The sequence below is a fragment of the Bactrocera latifrons genome, unplaced genomic scaffold (genome assembly GCF_001853355.1).
Source record: "Bactrocera latifrons isolate USDA-ARS-PBARC rearing strain unplaced genomic scaffold, ASM185335v1 scaffold_2, whole genome shotgun sequence".
Taxonomy (NCBI): domain Eukaryota; kingdom Metazoa; phylum Arthropoda; class Insecta; order Diptera; family Tephritidae; genus Bactrocera; species Bactrocera latifrons.
Genome location: NW_017535518.1, coordinates 1160088 through 1180828, shown reverse-complemented (window position 1 = coordinate 1180828; position 20741 = coordinate 1160088). Strand labels below are relative to the sequence as shown.

The window sequence follows — 20741 nt, the reverse complement described above, 5'->3', positions numbered from 1 at the left end:
GACAAAAACTATACTTTCAAAAATTCAACTCAACCTTAATAACCATAAACTACCGCAATCAGTTGAGACGCCGCATAAAAAAGCACCGAGGATAACAATTATGCCAACCTTATCAGCACCGCACACCCGCTCCATCGCAAAGCGGCGACGGCAACAACAATGCGCGACTAAAAATCTTTGCCACAACAACAGCAGCTATTCGCTAAGCAGCATTTGTGCGCCACATATGGCATGCGGCAACCACAAGTTCCTATTAATTTTGTTCATTTCCACTGTGGGCTTATTGCTCACCGTGAGTCGTCTGCCCACAGTCAATGCAGCTACAAATCCGCGCGTAGCGCCCAGGCCAGTGCGTACCGAGCCGGGCGAGTGTCGTAGCATTGATATACGTAATGATTGTGAGAGTTTCGAGCAATTACATAACTGCACTATTATACGTGGTTTCCTGTTGATTGTCCAGATACCGGCGGAGGACTATGAAACGAAGAAACCATGTCATCATGAGAATTATACTTTTCCGTTACTGCGTGAAATCAGCGATTTTCTGATATTTCACGATGTGCGCGGTTTGCGTAGCATACGCAATCTATTCCCCAACTTGGCTGTGATACGTGGTCGCCGTTTATTTCTCAACTATGCTCTTGGCATTACGAATATGCCCGATTTGGAAGCGGTAAGTGTTGATATTGTCTTCTCAAATTTTATTTGCTTTGTGTTTTGGTTTTTGGTTCTTTTTAGTTAAGTGGTTACATAAAAGCTGCTTTCAAGTCAATTGAAGTTACTTAATACGCAAAAGATCCTTCGGAGATTATAGCATTGCCTTGAAGCTGAGTTCATGTTAAATTTATTCAAGATGTCTTGTCGAATGAAAAAAGTTTTCTTTATTGGCAGCTATATGCTATAGTAGTTCAATATCGGTGATTCGAATAGATCAATACCTTCTTAGCAAGAAAAGGCCGTGTGCAAAATATCGATATTTCAAAAAGTAATGGACTAATTCGCGTAAATACAGATGAACAAACGGATATGGCTAAGTTGACTCAGCGCATTACGCTGCCCATTTAAAAATAGGTGCTTTTTTCAGTAGCCTTTCTTGTGACAGATCACTTGTGACTCGTGTCAAGCTGTCATATTATTTTTGTTCAGTATCCTTTGGCATTTCATCATGAATAGACTTTCGCCGGAACAATAGTTTCAAATCGTTCGACTTAATTACATAATTTTAGGTTCTGTAAAGAATGTACTTCTCGTGCTTCGCTCAACTTATAATCAACATAATCGGCCTACTGAGCATACTATTCGCAATACCATCCCCCATCTTGACACCCAGTATTCATTACTGAATATTGTTCGAGCGAATAGACCACGTCCAGCTCGCTGTGAAAAAGATATAGCAGCGGTAGCTGAGAGTGTAAATTCGGCGCCGTTCGCAGCAACTCGAAGTGACGTAAGAAACGACTTGGCGCATTTTACGTCTCAATAGGTATGTAAATCACCAAAATTACCGTATTTAGGTAATTCAGTGAGATTGTAACCGTCAATGGCGATCGTTATCGTGCAATGATAACTGACTATTTGATGCCTGAAATTGGAGCTCGTGATCTCGGCGATATTTAGTTTAAACGAGACGGTTCCACTTCCCACATGTCGCATCAATCAATGGATTTATTGAGCGAACACTTCGCTAAGCAAATAATTTCACATATTGAGCATTGTTAGACTATTTCTTGTGGAAATATGTAAAGTCTAAAGTCTATGTGGACTATTCTGCTTTGATTCAGGCCATGGAGTAAAATATTACGCGAGTCATTTGCCAGTTACCAGTCGCAATAGTAGGGAACCTCAAAATGCATCATCCTTTAGTATATAGTATATCGAACTTTGTGTGGAAAAAATGGTTTAGTGGTGAATATGATCAAGCTGATCAAACGTACCAAAGTAAAAGTAAAAGTGGTGATTTTGGCTTGCAACACGAAGAGGACATTAGAATGAAGATGAGAAACTGGAAGCATTATCCGAATAAGATTGTTGCCAAACACAAGAACTCACGTAACATTTGGTTATTTGGTTTGAGTCAGTAAAGCAACCGGATACAATCAAATACAAGGAATATGGAGGTTATATGAATTGAAATGGTGCTATATCATGAGCTTCTAAAACCGTGTAAAATTTTTAATAAGAAACGCTAGCGATAACAACTCATCAAATTAAAGCTAGTGATTATCAAAAAACGCTCGGAATTTACCACAAGACAGGAAATAAATTTATACTATGATAAAGATAGGCCTTATGCTGTAAGATCGGCTTAAAACTATTTAGAATACAGCAACTGGGACGTTTTGCTTCACCCACCTTATAGGTCAAGCGTTATCCCTTCCGACTACCACTTGTTCCGGTATTGGTGGAGGAGTTATTGATAGTGAGGCCAAGGAGCCTGTTAAAATTTGTGACAAGTGCAGGCATCCTAAAGGATGACTACTCCTCATGGCCCTACCAGATTAATCTAATCTAAACTTTAGTTTAAAACATGCTGTCGGTTTGGTCGCATTAGTAGCTAGAATTTAAGCTTCGTGTGAAATTCTTTTTGACATTTAAATTTTGAATTAATTTTAGTTTCTCACTAAATATACGTATGTGTACATATTATTAAAGTGAAACCTTTCAAATATCGTCTCAATTTTTTCAGTTGGAATTTTCTTCATTAATAGCGATACAACGTGGCCACATTTACATAAACAATTGTCCGAAGCTCTGCAATGTAGACAAGGTACATTTCTTTTTATATATTCTCATTGCTTCATTGAAAAACTAATGTAAATCACAAATTTTCAGATTGATTTCGATCGCATCACATTGTCAGTGGGTGAAAATCATGTTTTTTCCATGGCACCGGAAGATTGCCCCAAGAAAACCGTTTGTCAAAACTGTGTTACCGAACATTGTTGGTCGAATGACGTTTGTCAGCGTTTCGAGAATGACAATCTAATTGATGCCGCCAAGTAAGTCATAATTTATCAAAATAAAATTTATTTGAAAATAGTTTTGAAAAGTTGTAGTATAACCGTGCGATTCTGTACTGGATACAGTATCAAGTCTCTAAATTTAACAGAGACAATTTTTGAGACTTGAGACGATTTTGCTATTCTGTAAGTGATAGTCACAAACTCTATTACATTTCATTATTCASAGTTGTTTTTATACTTGAATGGAAATAAATATGTCGATAACAAATATTAAATTTTYTATAACATAGTCAAAAAACATAATTATCAGTAAAAACATAAATATATGTTCACTTTGTTTCATAATATTAACGAAATTTATGTAAAATTTATTTATTTTTAACCTTTTCGTGTTTGAGTTGCTTACAAAATATGCAATCGATTAATATCTATGATCATCTCTATTCAGTATATTCAAAATGGCAGACACGAATTCTTTTTGGTTTTGTGACTTGCTAACTACCAGGTCTCAAATTTGAGGCAATATTTTGAGACTAAAGCTAGAGACTATTTAGTGAATAGTAACTAGTCACAAATTGAGATTTTACCACAAAATGTCTCAAATAGAGACTAGAGACTGATTACAGAATCCCGCTATTAGATTAAAATTCAATTAACTAACAGGTAATGTCAAACGAGTTTACTTTTGATAGATTCTGACAAAGCAAACAGTCAGCAACTGTCGAAGGCTGAGCATGCAGCTTTCCGCTAAATATAAAAAAAAAAAAAATAAATAACTCACATGAACTTTCAAGGTCATATCTATTCCACTGATTATTAAAAAATATTATTGCAAATGACCACCCAAATATTGCACTGAAGCTGTCTTTGATTGGCATTTGTTTTGATGATCTATTTTGCATATGTGCAATATACATATACCTACTGCTCATGGACCCACAGCAGCCATAAACATCTTAATTTCTGTGCGCGGAACCAATCAATGGTTAAAAACAAATCAATTGTTAAATTTATTCATATATGCATATAGCTGCTTCCGCTCTTCACACTTTTATTGCCTTTTGGTTAAAACTTATTAAAGTGGCGGCAAATTAATATTATTTATTTCTGAGAACTTGTTTTTAACTGTCTTCTTCTAATTTCTTTAGAGGTATCCAGCATTGTCACAGCGAATGTATCGGCGGCTGCTACAATAGTTCGAGTGATGGTTGCTACACGTGTAAAAGTCGGGAGGACCACGGTAACTGCGTGAAGGAGTGTCCACCAGATAAGTGAGTATAGACAAATTATTGAGAGAACACATAACTTATATTTAAACTTGACTGTGCAAGTCTAAACCTACGATATGTATCGTATTCTAAGTCCTAATGGGTCTATAACTATATTCTTGCGGTTTTTGTTTTTAAAATTAAAACGTTTTTTTTAAGAAATAAAGTACAGTAGTGACGGGTGACACAAGTAGGAGTACTTTTATCAATAGCCTGTTTTTGAGAGATCACTCGTTTCATTATGGAAAGACTTACGCCTGAAGAATGTTTACAAATCATTCAATTTTATTACGAAAAGTCACGTTCACTCAACTTATGGTCAACATAAGTGACTTACTGAGCGTACTATTCACAACACCATCACTCATCTTAATATAATAATTCACGACATCCAGCACTCACTGGTGAAGCTATAGCAGCCGTGTTCACGAAGTCCGTGTATGGAACGTCTTGGCGCATTTTACATCCAGATCTTAAATTGAAAGCATACAAAGGAACTGAAGCCGCTTGACCTTCCCAATCGACATCGCTTCGCTCTATATGACTTCTTGAATAGTTCCAAGAAGATCCGATGTTTTCGAGCCAAATTTTGTTTAGCAATGAGGCCCATTTCTGGTTCAATGGGTATGTAATCAGGCAAAATTGCCGCATTTAGAGCAAAGAATAACCTGAAAAAATTCAAGAGCAGCCATTTCATCCACAAATAACAACCGTTTGGTGCGGTCCATTTTTTTTTTTCAAAAATGATACCGGTGAGAACTTAATCGTGAATGGCAACCGTTATCGCGCCATGATATTCGACTGTTTGATGCCTAGAAGAATTGAAGATTGTGTGATATCAAACCGTTAGACTTTTTCCTGTGAGGATATGTAAAGTTTAAAACCTATGCGGAGAATCACGCTTCGATTCAGGCCTTGAAGAAAACATTACGCGTGTCATTCGTCAGCTACCAGTCCAAATGCGGCCGCGGCCAACTTTGGGAAAAATTATTCACCCGTTATAATTCAAAGTATTGCCCAGGATTGTGTCGAACTGGCGACCAAAAATGGATGAAGCCAATTTTTGATAACTTGTTCTGATCTGAACCGTATTCCAGTTACAGCGTCATCATCCACATTCCGATGAAAAACTACTTATTTTTGCTGTGTGTAAGCAGTATTTTCGATAAGAAAAATCATTTTTCAACGTCTCTTGTCTTCAATTCATGCGACACCAGATATCCTTTCTTTGGAATGTATCTGGCTTCTTGTAAAAGTTTGCTTGATTGACTCCCAAAGGTTTTGCAAGGTCTTCTTGTGCTTGGCAACGGTCTTCATGGAGTAAATCTTGCTATAAACGGTTGCATGGGTGACTACCAAAGATTTTAGGAGTTTTCTTATGTTTGACAACAATATTCATCGAGTTATGCTTCCAATTTCTCATCTTCTAACTTTTTTACATATTATATTTACAGCCAAAAGACGTTTTTCGTACTTCTAGCGAAAATCATGACTTTAAAGTCGGCCAAACCACTTTCACCAAAATACGATGCCATTCGGCTGAGGTTTTCGTCATATTAAAGGCGTCAATAAGCATTCCCGTCAAAAGCACTTTTTAAGCAAAAAGTACGACATATTTGAGTGAGTTTATTGTTGTTTGGATTCAGATGAATGACATTTACCGATAAAGACGTGCGAAGATTATAGCTTTCCAACGCATGTCTGAAATATTAGTATATTTATAGACCCAATACATATAATAGACTACCCCTTTGTACGCTCGGGTTTGCCCCAAAGCATTTGATAGACCTCTTATATTTACTTCCAATTCAAGATATTGTAATATATTTCAGATACTTATTGGAAATTGATCAAACCTGTCATACGAAGGATGAGTGTACGAAACTTTTTAATATAACAGGCATGACTGTGAAGGACAACAAATGCTTGATACAGTGTCCGGAAGGTTCGGTATTTGATGTAAGCGAAGTACCCGTATATTTTCTAAAAATTTCAGACTAAAATTGCTTAAATCACGCTTTCCTTCCTAGATCAATTCACGTGACACAATTAATTGCATATCATGCGATGTGGAAGTGCGCGACAATATCTATACCATATTCAATTTGGGCGATGCCAATCGTCTGCGTGGCTGCAAATCACTCAACGCGAGCGTAATCATATCCATACGCAATACGGTTAACGAAGATGATTTAGTGAACAGTTTGGGTAATTTACAAGAGATCGGTGGCTATTTGAAAATCATCGGGTAAGCCATAGTTTTCCATAAAGAATTTACTGTTGTATTCAAACTTTTGGCATTTTCTCTTTAGTTCCGACGGACTTACGAGTTTAAAGTTTCTTAAGGGTTTACAGAGGATCGCCGGTAGAGGCGAACTTTTGGAAGCCGGCTTGTACGGACTCGTTTTATATGATAATGAGAACTTGAGAGATTTGTGGCAACCGCAGAAGAATTTCGAGGTGGTACATGGCAGCATGTATGTGGAGATGAATAAGAAGTTGTGCAATCGTAAATTGCGTGAATTCGCGCGAAAAGTGAGACACGATGTGCTGAAAGACACATTACAAATCAACGATCAGGAGGTGCTGTGTGATCCCGCGAAATTGTCTTTGCACATTGAGGTGAGCATGATGAGCATATTGTTTTCTTTTTGGCGATAGTCCGGAACCGGAGCAGTCCCGGATTTTTTCCGGCCTAGAACTGTCACCTTGGTAGAATTTCTTTTCGATTATAGAGACTTGAGTGGCTAGTAGGATATACACCAGCATTCAAATTTTTGTCTAAACTATAGTATTTCGTAAGAAGAGACTTAAGGAATATGATCGGAATACCTACTGACCACTGACCGGTGGCGGCACATGGGGTTGACAGATCGAGAAGACTGCAGGAAATGTTGAGAGCAGGACATCAACAATCTATGGTACACTTCTCTCGCATTGACAAGACTATGCTGTAAGCATCTGTGGTACCCACGGTATGATACACTAAAAGAGGTATCGATATTGAGGTCGCAGAGCCTGTTAAAACTCGCGCAAGCCCAGGCATACTAAAGGATGACTACTTCTCTTGAAATGAGGAACTGAACTCCATCTGCTATCGCAAAGGACTAAAACTGGTCTATGCGTGGTTTATTGGCCTACCAGTTCTTTCTAACCTAACCTACGGCATTCCACTTTCATATCATCTTACAAACACGCTCTTATAAATACATTAGTTTACTTGACTCCTTGAGAAACTGTTGCTTGGTACTGTAGCTCGGTTTTTTTTTTCATAACCCCACAGATATTATCTCATCGCTCAGCGAAATTCAGCTGGCCGAAAGAGCAAACATCTAGCGAAGTGGAAATCATGTATCGTCCGATCGCAGCGAATGAGGAGTTTGTAGAGCACAGCGAGCTGGATACACATATCTGCCGAAGAATTCAATGGACACGCATACTCGCTTTTCCAAAGGACTTAGAAAGCAATGAGACACACTATATATATACCGCAAACGATTTGAAGCCAAGAACACGTTACGCATGTCTGGTAAAAACCTTCGGACTCGCCGACATACACGATACCCGTAGTGATTTGATGTACATGACCACGAGAGTGGACCTGCCGGCACCGCCAACAATCAATATCACGCGGAAAAATGATGTTTCACTCACAGTGCAACTGGAACATTCGCCTGACGATGTCGTAACCTATTATAAACTGGAGGTCTATAATCTGACCGACAGTAAGCAGTTGTTGGATCATCGTGATTTCTGCGTGCAACCGAATCTCATGTATCACGACAAGGACACAATTGTCAGCAACGACGAGGATGAGGATGCATGTTGCAGGCGCAAGGAAGAAGAAGCGGACGATCATCGTTTCGTACACAATATGCGCAAACTGTTCGAGTGTAATTTGGATAAAATGGAAAATTGCCGCGGCGACACCAACTTGGCGGAGATGTCGACCGGTACGGTTTCGCCAATGAATGCATGGTTAAGAAAGAATTTGGATGCAACGTCGCGTAATGCGACAATCATTACGCATTTGAAACGTTTTAGCCTGTATACGCTACAGGTGCAGTCCTGCAATGAAGCAGGTTGTGGTGCATACGCTTTTCACTCGACGCGTACGAACTTCTCCATTAGCGGCGACAGTTTGGAATCGTTAATGGCTTGTCGTGTTGGCGGTCTAAATGAGTTTCATGTATACTTTTCGGAACCGCAGAATGCGAATGGTGTGATCACGTCTTATGTGGTGCATTTTCGTCTATATAAACCAGATGCCGATAGTTTTCGATCACACAACGAGTGCGTAACACGTTCCCAACATGAATTTAATAATTATCAATTAATCGCACAATTGGATGCGCCCTTCAATGAGGTAGCGGTGCGTGTTTTCTCGCTGGCCGGTGGTTTCCTCACGCCTTGGATGCCGATCACTATTTGTCCATTTCAATCGGCTATCGTTAAAATGGGCGCTGTTACCGAGCAGAAAAAGGGCTATACTGGCAAGATAATTATGTCATGCTTCTTGTTCGGTGTTTGCTCCTTCATTGCGTGGGGTTGCTTCAAATGGGGTTGGTGGCGTTGGCGTCGGTTCGAAGAAATACGCCGTCATCTCTCGCGAGTATGGAACTGGGAGCCACGACGTGTTGGCGATTGTGGTCAATCACTTGTTGAATATCGCAATGTACCCGAAGAAGAACGACTGGAAAGTTCGGGATAGTTTTGAACAATAAAAAACTTTTAAAAATATGTGTGAAGGGATTAAACAAATTTGAAGAAATTAATTGTTGTATTATATTCTTGTTTTTATTTTTATCGTTAGAAAATCAGAAAGTTGTAAATGTTGGAAAAAATAGTTTCCTTGGTTTAATGTATATTTGTCAACAATGCGTTAAATATTTTACCGTTAGTGTGATATCTTGTATTATTTTAATTGAGTATTATTTATGTTTTTTAGTATTCAACTTTAAGCTTTTTAAATACAGTATGCAAATTTCAAGGTAAAACGTCTTAAGTTCATACAAATATTTATATTTAAGATAATAGGCTCAAAGCAAATTAAAAAATCTTTATTTGAAACCAAAATGTGAATTTAGCTAAGTGAGCTTGATTTGAATAAAGATTATTACTTTTCTTATTCGCCTTATTTTAGTCTCTTACGTTGGTTGGGTTAGTTTGTTTCGGAGAGGTATTTTTTCATATGAAAGCAGTCTTTCATTTGCTTGACAAGAAATCGGTGAAAATTCTTTGTAATCTGTAATGATTCCGTTGCAGTACTTGCTTAGAAATCAAAGCGACGATATTGCTTCTCTTTGAGACTTGTTAACATTGTTTGAACATTAGAAATAATTTCCGAAAAAAGTTTAAATAAATCAACACACTAACATCAGATCAAATGTGACACGGACTTAAATTATTAGCTACCTAAGGTTTATTGTGCGGAGCACTATATCCTCAATCATGATATTTAATTGTTTTTCACCTGGGCCTTGAACATCATCAAACTATTTATACTTTTGTAAATAAATAACGCATAAATTTATTCCATTATACCGTTACACATTTAGAAACAAACAATATATGCTTAAAAGGTATTACCACGCAAAACAAAAATCATAAAAAGTATAATTTTATCGTCCAACTTAAAAATTCATTTATCCCAATCGATGCATTGAGCACTGAATATAATATTTAAAGTGTCCCTGGCATTTAGGTAACGTGGATCCTGAAAGAAAAATATGAATTATTTATTTTGTAATCATTATTTGGATGGTTATTTGAGATTAAGAATTCGGCAAAGGGACTTCAATAGAAATATCTTTGAAAATATATACATAGCTTATTTTTGCTTTTGATTTCATAAAACTTCAAATTAGAATTTATTAGTAGACGTTTCCTCTCAGTACTGACCTTCGTGATGCCGCGACGTATATTTGATTTCTGCAAATTCATTACAAAATTCACTTTCACCGGCCGTTTCTCGAGCACCTCGATCAGTTCGAATATAAACGCCTCTGTAACGAATACTTTGAAGAATAATTGCACAAACTTCAATCTCGGACATTTCTTCAAAAGTGTCAGCACATCTTTCGGTGTTAACGCATCCGTTTTATAGAGATTAATGCACGTAAGTTTTCGTAGATTTTCGAAGCCATCAATACAGCCCGGCGTGAAATCGAAATCACCATCACAAGCTAATTTCTTCAACTCACGAAATTGTGTGAGCATAAATGTGACGTCTAATGGCACCTGCTGCAGAGTTTCAAGAAAAATTACCTGCATATGATGGGCGCGATGATTGCGTAAGTCGATGAGGAAGCGACGCACGTAGCCATATGCGAAGATCTGTGTTAATTTGGGCAGACGTGCAAGCGATTCATAACGTCGATGTTCCGGCAATGTCACACGCAATTTGTCCAAATTTCGACAATAGCGACCGAGCTCCAGGAAGACCGGCACCAGACTGGTATTCGTGTAGGGCTGCTGAATGTCGAGTATACAAAGATGTTTCGCACTTTTGAAGACATGTACTAAATTGATTGGATTCAAACTTTTACAATTCGACAAGTAGAGCGCACGTAGATTGGTTAGGGCGCACAAACCGTGACCTGAAATAACGGAGGTTTTTTTTAGTTGTTTTCATAAAACAATATTTCACAACGATGCGCACCGGTAATATCGTTATTTTTGGACAAATCGAGTATCATTAAATTAGACAGCATCGTAATCATATCTACATCCTTATCGATGAGCCGACAGTTTTGTAAATATAACTCCGTGAGATATTTCGCATTTGCAAACAACTCGAACAATTGAAATGCCACACGTACACCTTTGAAGACCACACGTCGCAAGAGCTGGCAATTACCGGTCATGCCCTTAAGAAATCGCTTTGCTCTGATATTACCCACACATGGCGTGTAAGCGCGCAGCTCCTGTATTAGCGGTCCCACTAGCTTAGCATAGCTTTCAATATCTTTGACGGACACCTGCCAAAGGCTCTCCATTCTGAAGGTGGTATAATGTGCCGCATCGCGTTCTTCGAATATTTTGCGAAAACGCTTACAAACGCCAGCTAATTGTACGCGATCGATTGGTTCCAGTTTATTCCAAACACTCAATATGGCATCGTCGTCCAGACGCAATAAATTCGAATGCTTCACTTTTATATAAGCCATCGGGTCGATTGAGTTGCGTGGGGAGGAGCAGAAAAAATTCAGATTGAAAATTTCAAAAATATTGTACACAAACGTTTTAAAGATTTGCGTAGCTTAAATTTATTATCGAAAAGTTACTCGCGTAGAGTTTTTCAAACGTCTTAAGTCAATTTTATTTTAAATAAGCCGAATTAGCAAATATTTTTAGAATTCAAAGCACACACAACTAACGAATTTTCGAAAATATTTTTTTATTGTTTTCACAAATAATTTGTGTTCACCAAGTTGATTTAAATGAAAATGTCTATGTCATGAAATTATGAGGCGTATGTATGTACGTGTACCGAGTTGCTATGTAAATTATTTGGTGATGTTAGGAAACTACATTTTCCTACGTATTAATCACAAAAAAAAAAAAATAAAAAATGCAAATGCATATTTTTTGATGTATGCATTGTGCCTGTGTAGAATATATATTTGACGTGTTTAGCTTTTGTAGATTCCACAAGACGGATTCAATTTAGACCCGAAATTTCATGAATTTAATTAAATATTCTTACGTTTTATTTTTTTAGTTGTATTGTTTTACATTTATTTTGTACTATCCTGCCATTTATTACTTATAAATGCAAATGCAACTAAAGTGCAATAAATTTCCTTCTTACTTTCTTATTGGCTTCTTACCTTTATTCCATTTCACGTTTTACATTATTTTTCTTTTATCCTCTTTATTAGATGAAAAGTGGTTGTTATTCTTCGGCTGAGGTTAAACTCTTCCAAATTACCATTGTCTATAAATAACATAAATTCAACACTTTAACTATTTGAATAACTTTCGGAGTTTCAAAAAGCAAACAATAAATTTTTCATAGCTCCATCAAATATTTTTGTAAAAATTCAAATCCATTTCCAGGAACATGAAAATTATATAGACCTCGTTATAGACTTCCGCAAAATCTATTACAAAAAACAGCTGATCAAAAAATTTAGTGGTAGAATTTACCGGCTGAGAAGAAGAAGAGCGTGCGCAGATAAAATGCACAGATTGTGTCAAAAATTAGTGGTAATTAGTAGAATACATTTTTGGAAATCATTTATATAAAATGAATTTTGACTAAATCCATAGCATGTATCACGCATTTCCTCGGCAAGATACCTAACCGATTACGGAGGTAAAGATTTTAACGATGTGGTAATTGTTTCTGCGGTACGTACGCCCATTACCGGCTTTAATGGTAATTATCACGCCTTACCAGTGGCCAAGTTGGGAGCTGTTGCTATTGATGCAGCGCTCAAACACGCGGCTGTACCGCCGGAATCGGTGCAACAAGTTTATTTTGGCAATGTCTTAGCTGCAGGAGTTGGGCAGGCGCCGGCGCGTCAAGCTACCCTCTTAGCCGGTTTATCCAAACGTGTTTGTTGCACAACAGTGAGCGCCTCCTGTGTAACTGGCATGAAAACAATTATGTTTGCCGCCCAAGCTGTTAGATTAAGACTAGCAGATGCCGCCATAGCAGGTGGCATGGAGAGTTTATCGAATGTACCTTATTACATGCCAAGAACCCATCTTCACCTTGGAGATTTCACTATGCAAGATGGTTTAGTTTCAGACGGTGTACCGGAGGAGTTTAAGAATAAATTTCCCAAAACTCCTGGAGTCACGAAAGAAGATTTCATTAACTATGCAAAAGAATCATACATGCGTATGCGTAAAGCGTCTAGAGCTGGATTATTCGATTTAGAATTGGTGCCACTACGAATAATGCAGCACTCCAGGATACCGCTCATGGTGACTGAAGATGAAGAGCGACCCCTGCTAAGTATTATGGATGAGTTGACAAACTATAATGAAAAAATGTCACCAATGATGGGTGATGGTGCATCCGCATTGGTGTTAACTACAAACGAACGGGCTATGGAATGGAATATTAAGCCGTTAGCTCGAATAATTGCATATAACGAGTCAAAAACGGATGATTGCGATGTTTCAACGGCGCCCACGCTGGCTATAAAGCGTTTATTACATCATACTAATTATACAGTAAATGATGTTTCGCTGTGGGAGTTGGACGACTCAATTTCAGCAGTGCCGCTGACCGTAATTAAAGAATTAGAGTTAAATCCCGAAAAAGTAAATGCGCATGGTGGAGCTGTGTCTTTGGGTAATCCTATAGCAATGTCAGGCGCACGTTTAGTAACACATCTGGCACATGCATTAGATCCCGGACAAATAGGCTGTGCAGCGATAACAAATGAAACTGGAAATGCATCTGCGCTATTAATCGAAAAAATGTGAGTAAAACAATAAATGATTGAATGGATTGAATTTAAATAATTTTTCTTTTCTTGTGATTTTTAGTTCGTATAATGAAGAAGAAAATAAGATTCCTCATTTAACATTGTATACCAAGGATAACTGTGCATTGTGTGATGAACTAATAAATGAAATGGAAATATATTTTGACGGCCAATATACGATAGAGAAAGTAGACATCACAAAAAAGGAAAATGTACGATTTTTACGACTATATCGTAATGATATTCCCGTGCTTTTCTTCAATGGGCAGTTCCTCTGTATGCATAAATTAAATGTGAATCTTTTAGGCAGAAAAATGGAAAAGTTGCGAATGAAAAATACGGACGGAACAAATATTCAATAATATAAAAATTTTTAGCTATATTTTTATAAGTTGCTCAAATTAAATTTCCCGTACTAAATAAAACTCGGAAAAAATAGAAATTTATAATAATAAAATGTAAAAGGAATATTGCGGAAGAAATAAAAAACTCGGAATTCAAATAAAAAATATAGCTGCATTTTATGAGATATAACATCTCTTTCTTTGTTGACAGTAATTTGTGAACTTAAGCATTATTGTGAATGTTCTCAATGACAAGAGAACTCCTGCGATAATTTTAGTATATGAAAGGGATACAAATTTGCAGGTGTTAATATTTTAATCAAGTTACCCTGTTTAATAAATTAAAATAACTACAGTAAATAGTAAATATAAACAACGAATCAAAAATGGCTCAAATGGATTTGGAATTGAAAAAGGTGAGTGTTAAGAGGCACATATTTGGAGCATTTTGTATGCGCCGCTTATAGCATAAACGTGATTCACAAAATGATTTTGTTTTTATTATAGGCATTTACCGAAATGCAAATTAATAAAATCGAGACAACCAAAAAGATGAATATGATTGACATGAAATGCAGTATGGTTAAGAATGGTAAACAAAAATACGAACTGACCGAAAAGGGCACTAGCGATTTGAAGGATGACACAAGGTGAGTGGAAATAGCTCATGCAAGTATATAGAACGAACCCAAGGAATACAATGTTGTATATCAGCAGTTATGGAAGCAGTATAGAATTCCATTAATGCTTGAGTTGTTTTGTATATATACCATATATTATTTGTCACTTACTAAATTTCTTTAACTTTTATAGAGTGTACCTTTCTGTGGGACGTATGTTTGTCTTAACCGATGTAGAAAATATGCGTGGTGATCTGAAAGCCAAACAGGAAAAATGTGATAAGGCTATTGAGCTACTCAATAAGAAAAAAGAATTCTTAGTGAAATCATTAAAAGATCAAGAAGATGGTTTACGCGAATTAGTCCAACAACGCAAAGAAGCTGATGCGGCGACAAAATAATTAAGCTTTTAAATTAAGTTGGTATAATTTATTGAACTTGTTAGATACGTATGCTGCTTCATTTATCATAAATGTTTAGCATTGATAAAATCTCCCAGACTTATTAACGTGAACAAGCTTAAAAATATATTACATTTATATACACTTAAATTATTTGTTATTGTAACAGTTATACTAAACCAATTATTAACTTAAGTAGTTGTCAAGCTGAAAATTCGCATAGGAAACAAATTCATTGCCTAAATTTCGCTCGTGGGTTGGTTCAAAGCTACATTTCTTTAATTGTAAACAGTTGGTCAACCATTGTTCTACCACGGCACCGGAACAAAAAACTACTTTTGTAGTTGGTTTTTGTAAATTGCTGATAATTTTAGACATCTTAGTTATGCATTCTTCGGACAAGAATGGTGGATCGGCTATGATGAAATCGAACGACTCTTTATATTCATGCATATATCCAATTTCCTCCGCACTATTTAAGTCATAAAATACGAAGTCGTCGCCGTAAGCTGAGAAGCGTTTGTCGAACTCGAAGATTTTCACTGAAAATGTATACATATGTATAGAACGCTTCAGGAATCCTTAGGTTTCACATACCATTTTTGTGCACTTGCTTGACAGTGGTATATAGCGATGGGCAAGACAGTAGAGCTATGCGATAGGCGTTCACATTTGTCTCATTCTCTTGTTCGCTCAGCAGCTTGCTTACCAATTTGCCTAGCGTTTGCTTGGTTGATTCACTATACCAAAATTGACTCAATTGCTGCAATATTTATACTGTGGTTTTAATGCATATGGTTCAATGTCTTAATAACAAACCCAATCTTCTTCAAACATAATATCGGCATCTGATTTGTTATCTATGCGTTCCAACTCCTCCTTTTCCCTTTTCGCTTTTTCTTCTAAAAACTCATTGAGTATCTTTAGTGTATCCGCAGGAAGCGTAATATCATCGGCATCCATTTTATATTTAACCAAGCACTAAATTTATCTTTGCACTTTTGCTTTAATCGTATTTTGTGCACCCAACGCATGCAGTAACCTCAAATTTATTTGTTTTGGTTTTCGGTTTTGATTGGAATTTGTTAATTGTGAACGGTTGTAATCGGAATAAGAAGAAGAGCTTACAAAGTTTAAATTATTATTTTTTAATTAAATTTAGTAAGAAATTTAAGCTCGTTAGTGTTTAGTTTTGTAAATGAATTACAAATTATAAATTCTTTAAAATTTAATTTTTAATTTAGTTAAATTTGGAGTGAGTTTGTTTTTGTTTTGCTGATTTCATTGATTAACAGTATCCGTGTATTTGTTTTTAGCGTCGTAACGGAACATTTCCCCGTTGCAGTTTTCTTCCAGTATTCATTCATAAAATATTATTATTTGTATGTCGTCCACAAATTTAGTTTACAAATTTTCTACAAATTATATTATTCTCACTCAAGTTTTTCGTTAGTTTTTCGCTCAAGTGAAGTTATTTGTAATAGAATAAGCGAAAGACAAGGTTAGTTTGTGAAAGTGTTCCCACAGTGCCTGTTGAAGTTGAAAAATATGAATTTCCAAAAAATCTGCATATATTTTTGCATTCGGTAAGTCATTTCTAAATGTTTCTATTATATTTATTCATAGCTGATTAATTTTAAACGGTGACTACTTCAAGTTATAGCGCGTTCAAATTTGTTTCTAAAATTCTACAAAGTTTTGTCGGACTTAATTTAAAAATTATTAATCAAAGGTTACGAACTGATAGCAAAGTAGTCCAATTTTTCTTACTATTCTTTGATTTCTTAGAAAAATATGTGAGTGTGTCTAAATTTGACTAAATATGGAACTGGTTTTTTTTAACTAATCAGGGGTGTTGTGGAAGCCAAGACAGAACTGCTTAGCTGTCAGAATTGCAAACCAATTCTGATTTTAAATGGTGTCACAGAATCTGATTGGATTTTCGTCTTTTCGAACATACGCAAAACCAATATTCGAACCAGCTGTTTACTAATGTGATAAAACTTGCAAATAAATACATTTGGAATACAACAGGGATATTATATTAAAGTTTTTAATAAGTTCCGCATTAAAGGAAGATTTTAAGAGATAATGAATCGAATGAATAAAGACGCATTTAGGTGTTAAATTACGTTTATTACGCTTTGTAAATCTTCTTTAAGGGGGGAACCTGCTTTAGAAGTTTTAAAAAATTGAATTCTTCTTTGCTTAAATTTCTTTAAAAATTATATATGAGCGCTTGGGCAGAAAGTGAAAACTTTGATGGTGATTTCTCGGTTTTTCCGCTTTACGAGTCTTCTTAATTGGCGGGCAGGGTAAAACAAAAAGTAAACCTCGTATGAAATTGGGGTAAAGTTTATTATCTTTGACATTAAATTATCTTCTATTTAAACTTAAATATACTAAGAAAAGTTAAATTTGAACGCATGTTTGAACAACATAAAGTAAAACTTTTTTGGAAATTTTCCTAGTTTAACTTGAACATACGTTTTTAATAAATATGATTTTTGTTTTAATTTTTGGTTTCCCACAGAATATCAGAATTCGTATCCAAAAAATTTTCGGGTGATGTTAAAATATATAACTATAAACTTTAGACATTTCGCTTTAATATACTATTTCTATCCCTTCCAAAAAAAAGCAGGTTCCCTCTTAAATATTCGCATTTTTCCCAAAACTCGACATTTAAGACTTTTCGTTTTTATATTTATGTTTTGTCCTATTCGTAACAATAAAATGACTTGATTTCTTATCTTGCATTTTAAATCTGTGTGCGGCTAACTTCTTGATTTGTTTCTGACAGCAAAACCGATAAAATTGGTTTCTGTGACGCCCAAAACAGACGCAAATTCCGTTTCCAATATCAAACCAATAATATCTGAATTCATGACACCTACTGCTTTTTTTGATCGGTTTAAATCCTGATTCCGACAACTATCAGATTCCACAACAACCCTGAATATGTCGTGCAGTCGACATTTGTTTCTAGAGCAGTTGGCCCTACCAAGTTTAGACTCCTCTTTGGCATTCTACAATACTCTTTGGGTCGCATTTTGCTGCATCAACAAAATATCTGCATTTATCTTCTCAGGTTTTCATAAAAACTATTTTTCTTTTCAATTAGTGGATCTTGTCCTTTATCTAGAGCTAGGTTAAAACTTTTTAAATAAAACACATTTATTTTTAGTATTTTTTTTTTATAATTTTATTAATTTTTTTTTTCGCTTTTCACAATGTTTAATGTTTTTTTAATACAAGCAGGTTATATTGGTTTGGGGTTTTAAATGTTAATTTCTTATTAAATTTGATCTTATTGTATTTTTATTTGCTTAGAAAAGAACACATACAAAATGTATTTTGTGTTTTACTTGCAAGGTATTAATTATAAAAAATATAGAAACTTAAATTTATGCATAAAAATACAATTTTTGTAAACAAGAAATTAATGTGGTTCGCGAATATAAATAGTTGCAAAGTGAGTTATATTTTTATCCATTATTTTTATATTTTATCCATTTTATCCATCCATGAAGAAGAATTAAATTTCAATATTTGTTAGTTCATACAATATATTATATAATTACGCAAAGTTTTTTAAATGGTGCAATAACAAGAAAATAAATGAAACAGAAAATTTTATTATATTATTTGCAAAATTTCACGTAGAAAGAGAATATAAATTATATTAATTAAATTATATCGTTTAATGTTTTTTTTTTTCAAAGCAAAACTGTTTCTTGTGAATCAATAAGGTTGCTTAAGGTTTTCAAGTTTATTTTTCTTAAAGTGTAAATTAAATTAATACATATTATTTATTAGTAAAAATGCAAATTATGTTTTGGTAAAGCTCCAGAAAATGATAAATTAGTTCAAAAGTTTCTAATCACACCCTTCTATACCGTTCATACATTACGCATTACTCGACAAACATTGGAGAATTTACGTTTTTGTTTGATTTTTTTTTTTTACAATTATTATATGTGTTTATAGTTCCTGCGGAATAATATATAAATATAATACATGGCATTACACACAGACAGAAATATGACAAATGAATTTTACAGAAAACCCATATTCAATATGCAAGTCATTTAAAATCATTTAAACCCCAATTACATATATGTATGTATTTATTTTTTATATTTTCCACTTCGATATCTATTTAGTTACAAAAAATCCCCTATATCGCCCCCATTTCGAACGGCTATAACATCGTTTAATGCGTTTTTTCCTCCTCCTTCAATAAATGTCAAATTTTGTTATTTTTATTTTTGTTTTTGTGTTTTTTTCTTTTTTGGTTTTGTTTCTTTTCATATTAGCTGTTGTTGCTTTTCTTGCGATTATATTTATTTTAAGTAGAGAGAGTATTTGTTGAATATCTGAAAAAGAGCGCTTGCGCCACTTGTGTGTGTTTGTGTGTTTGCTTACAAATCATTTCTATCATTCATTTTGCATAATTTTCTTTTTATTAGTAATAAGAAATATAATTATAAATTGTGAATCAATCGAAAGACACCAATTAATCAATAAATCAGTTAATTAATCGTAATAGTAATAATAATAATAAAAATATAATTTTAATTTATAATCATAATAATAATGAGAATATATGTATATTTTAATGCGTTTAATGTTTATGCTTTCGCTTCAATTATCTTCGAATAGTAAAGTGTGTTTCTCTATGTATGTTTTGCTGCAGCTCATTCATTTTACATATTATTAATGATAATTATAATTTATAAAGTGGGTTATCTTTTCTGCTGAATTTGCTGGTTTTGCCTTTGACGAGTGTTGAATTATGGTTTTTTGCTGTTGCTTTTCTGCGGCATATCATCTTTAATCATTACATAGGTATGTATTTTTTATTGTTTTTCCTTCTATATGCAAGAGTGTTGTGAAAACGCTTCATTTAAATAATTTGTATGATTTTTTTTAATATATATTTTTTTCCATTTCATTTATTACTGCTGCAGTTATACTCGTTTCTTCTTTGCTTTATATATTTTTTAAATATCATTTAAGTTGTGCAACGGCTGGTTTCGTCTCGAAATTTTAGTCGCATTTCCTATGCTAAGTTGTTAGTGTTGTTTTTTTTTTTGCAATATTACATAAGTGCTCTTAAGCTGCGCCAGAGTTTTGTATGCTGCTCAATTTTCTACCGTTACCCTGCTATGCGCCCAAGGTTCATCCTGTCGCACATTAGGTTTTCTCTCCGCAAAACGCCTCCTCCAACCCCGCTATCATTCATCTTTAGTGTTATTGTTGTTGTTGCGATTTTCTTTTGCTCTGTTTGTGTGTTACTGTTTGTTTTTCTTGTTTTCTATGTATGTGTGCCGTTTCTTTTATAAATATTATTGTTTTTGTGTTCTTGTTGCTGTTGTCGCTCTAACCAGATGAGGCAATAGCTGTGTTGGTATCATCACATAACGGTTGCTGTGCTGCCGCCTTATTCTGACGCACCAATTCAGCGCGACGTTCCTAAAGAGACAAAGTGGAAGTGTTATAATTATGACAATTAACTCTATATTTTGCATGTAGTAAGTGTTGAAAGGAAATGTTCTTTTTTTTAAATTTTACAATGGAAAGCGTTGCTAGGAGTACGAAAAAATTTAACTAAGTTAAGCTCTTTTTATGAAACAAAAAAAGTAATATGATAAATTTAATATATAAATTACAGTATGAAAGGAAATAAAATTTAA

The 20741-nt window shown here is 35.0% G+C and overlaps 6 protein-coding genes across 10 annotated transcripts in view; 3 read left to right on the top strand and 3 right to left on the bottom strand.

Annotated features, from left to right (window-relative positions):
* Positions 1 to 9146, top strand: LOC108967937 (insulin-like peptide receptor; the record flags this gene model as incomplete). The annotated part of the gene is given in 8 exon segments (XM_018931639.1): positions 1 to 673; positions 2687 to 2767; positions 2833 to 2999; positions 4112 to 4234; positions 6064 to 6190; positions 6262 to 6479; positions 6544 to 6853; positions 7515 to 9146. Coding segments are annotated over 8 exon segments (3027 nt in total). The 3' UTR covers positions 8943 to 9146.
* A 630-nt stretch (positions 9147 to 9776) lies between these two features.
* LOC108967823 lies at positions 9777 to 11613 on the bottom strand. The gene is made up of 3 exons (XM_018931446.1): positions 10893 to 11613; positions 10133 to 10830; positions 9777 to 9947 (listed from the first exon to the last, which is right to left on the bottom strand). Exons 1-3 carry the CDS (start codon positions 11398 to 11400, stop codon positions 9873 to 9875), a joined length of 1281 nt encoding a protein of 426 aa, XP_018786991.1. The 5' UTR covers positions 11401 to 11613; the 3' UTR covers positions 9777 to 9872.
* A 648-nt stretch (positions 11614 to 12261) lies between these two features.
* Positions 12262 to 14111, top strand: LOC108967797 (acetyl-CoA acetyltransferase, mitochondrial). Of its 2 annotated transcripts, none has more exons than XM_018931423.1 (3): positions 12262 to 12439; positions 12506 to 13671; positions 13739 to 14111. In XM_018931423.1, the coding sequence occupies exons 1-3, from the start codon at positions 12416 to 12418 to the stop codon at positions 14037 to 14039; spliced, it is 1491 nt and encodes a 496-aa protein (XP_018786968.1). In that variant the 5' UTR covers positions 12262 to 12415; the 3' UTR covers positions 14040 to 14111. The 2 variants fall into 2 exon arrangements, with proteins under 2 accessions (XP_018786968.1, XP_018786967.1); XM_018931422.1 differs by having other exon boundaries at positions 12262 to 12442.
* Positions 14112 to 14407: 296 nt separating this feature from the next.
* LOC108967796 (prefoldin subunit 1) lies at positions 14408 to 15192 on the top strand. The gene is made up of 3 exons (XM_018931421.1): positions 14408 to 14437; positions 14529 to 14671; positions 14835 to 15192. Exons 1-3 carry the CDS (start codon positions 14408 to 14410, stop codon positions 15040 to 15042), a joined length of 381 nt encoding a protein of 126 aa, XP_018786966.1. The 3' UTR covers positions 15043 to 15192.
* LOC108967795 (protein-lysine N-methyltransferase CG9154) lies at positions 15056 to 16104 on the bottom strand. The gene is made up of 3 exons (XM_018931420.1): positions 15862 to 16104; positions 15640 to 15805; positions 15056 to 15584 (listed from the first exon to the last, which is right to left on the bottom strand). Exons 1-3 carry the CDS (start codon positions 16003 to 16005, stop codon positions 15229 to 15231), a joined length of 666 nt encoding a protein of 221 aa, XP_018786965.1. The 5' UTR covers positions 16006 to 16104; the 3' UTR covers positions 15056 to 15228.
* Positions 16105 to 19011: 2907 nt separating this feature from the next.
* Positions 19012 to 20741, bottom strand: part of LOC108967862 (stathmin) — a gene marked incomplete in the record, with an annotated part of 205871 nt that continues 204141 nt past the window's right edge. For all 4 annotated transcript variants that reach the window (XM_018931488.1, XM_018931489.1, XM_018931487.1 and 1 more), the window contains 1 exon segment: positions 19012 to 20520. In XM_018931488.1, the coding sequence (XP_018787033.1) occupies positions 20428 to 20520 (93 nt within the window).

Coding starts and splice junctions, on each gene's coding strand:
- LOC108967823 (XM_018931446.1), bottom strand. CDS start 11,400: ATGGCTTATATAAAAGTGAAGCATTCGAATTTATTGCGTCTGGACGAC. Junction 10,831..10,892: donor CAAAAATAACGATATTACCG/GTGCGCATCGTT, acceptor CCGTTATTTCAG/GTCACGGTTTGTGCGCCCTA. Junction 9,948..10,132: donor TACGTCGCGGCATCACGAAG/GTCAGTACTGAG, acceptor TTTTTCTTTCAG/GATCCACGTTACCTAAATGC.
- LOC108967796 (XM_018931421.1), top strand. CDS start 14,408: ATGGCTCAAATGGATTTGGAATTGAAAAAG. Junction 14,438..14,528: donor TGGATTTGGAATTGAAAAAG/GTGAGTGTTAAG, acceptor TTTTTATTATAG/GCATTTACCGAAATGCAAAT. Junction 14,672..14,834: donor GATTTGAAGGATGACACAAG/GTGAGTGGAAAT, acceptor TAACTTTTATAG/AGTGTACCTTTCTGTGGGAC.
- LOC108967797 (XM_018931422.1), top strand. CDS start 12,416: ATGCACAGATTGTGTCAAAAATTAGTG. Junction 12,443..12,505: donor GATTGTGTCAAAAATTAGTG/GTAATTAGTAGA, acceptor CTAAATCCATAG/CATGTATCACGCATTTCCTC. Junction 13,672..13,738: donor GCGCTATTAATCGAAAAAAT/GTGAGTAAAACA, acceptor TGTGATTTTTAG/TTCGTATAATGAAGAAGAAA.
- LOC108967795 (XM_018931420.1), bottom strand. CDS start 16,005: ATGGATGCCGATGATATTACGCTTCCTGCGGATACACTAAAGATACTC. Junction 15,806..15,861: donor TTATGTTTGAAGAAGATTGG/GTTTGTTATTAA, acceptor TAAATATTGCAG/CAATTGAGTCAATTTTGGTA. Junction 15,585..15,639: donor CAAGCAAGTGCACAAAAATG/GTATGTGAAACC, acceptor ATACATTTTCAG/TGAAAATCTTCGAGTTCGAC.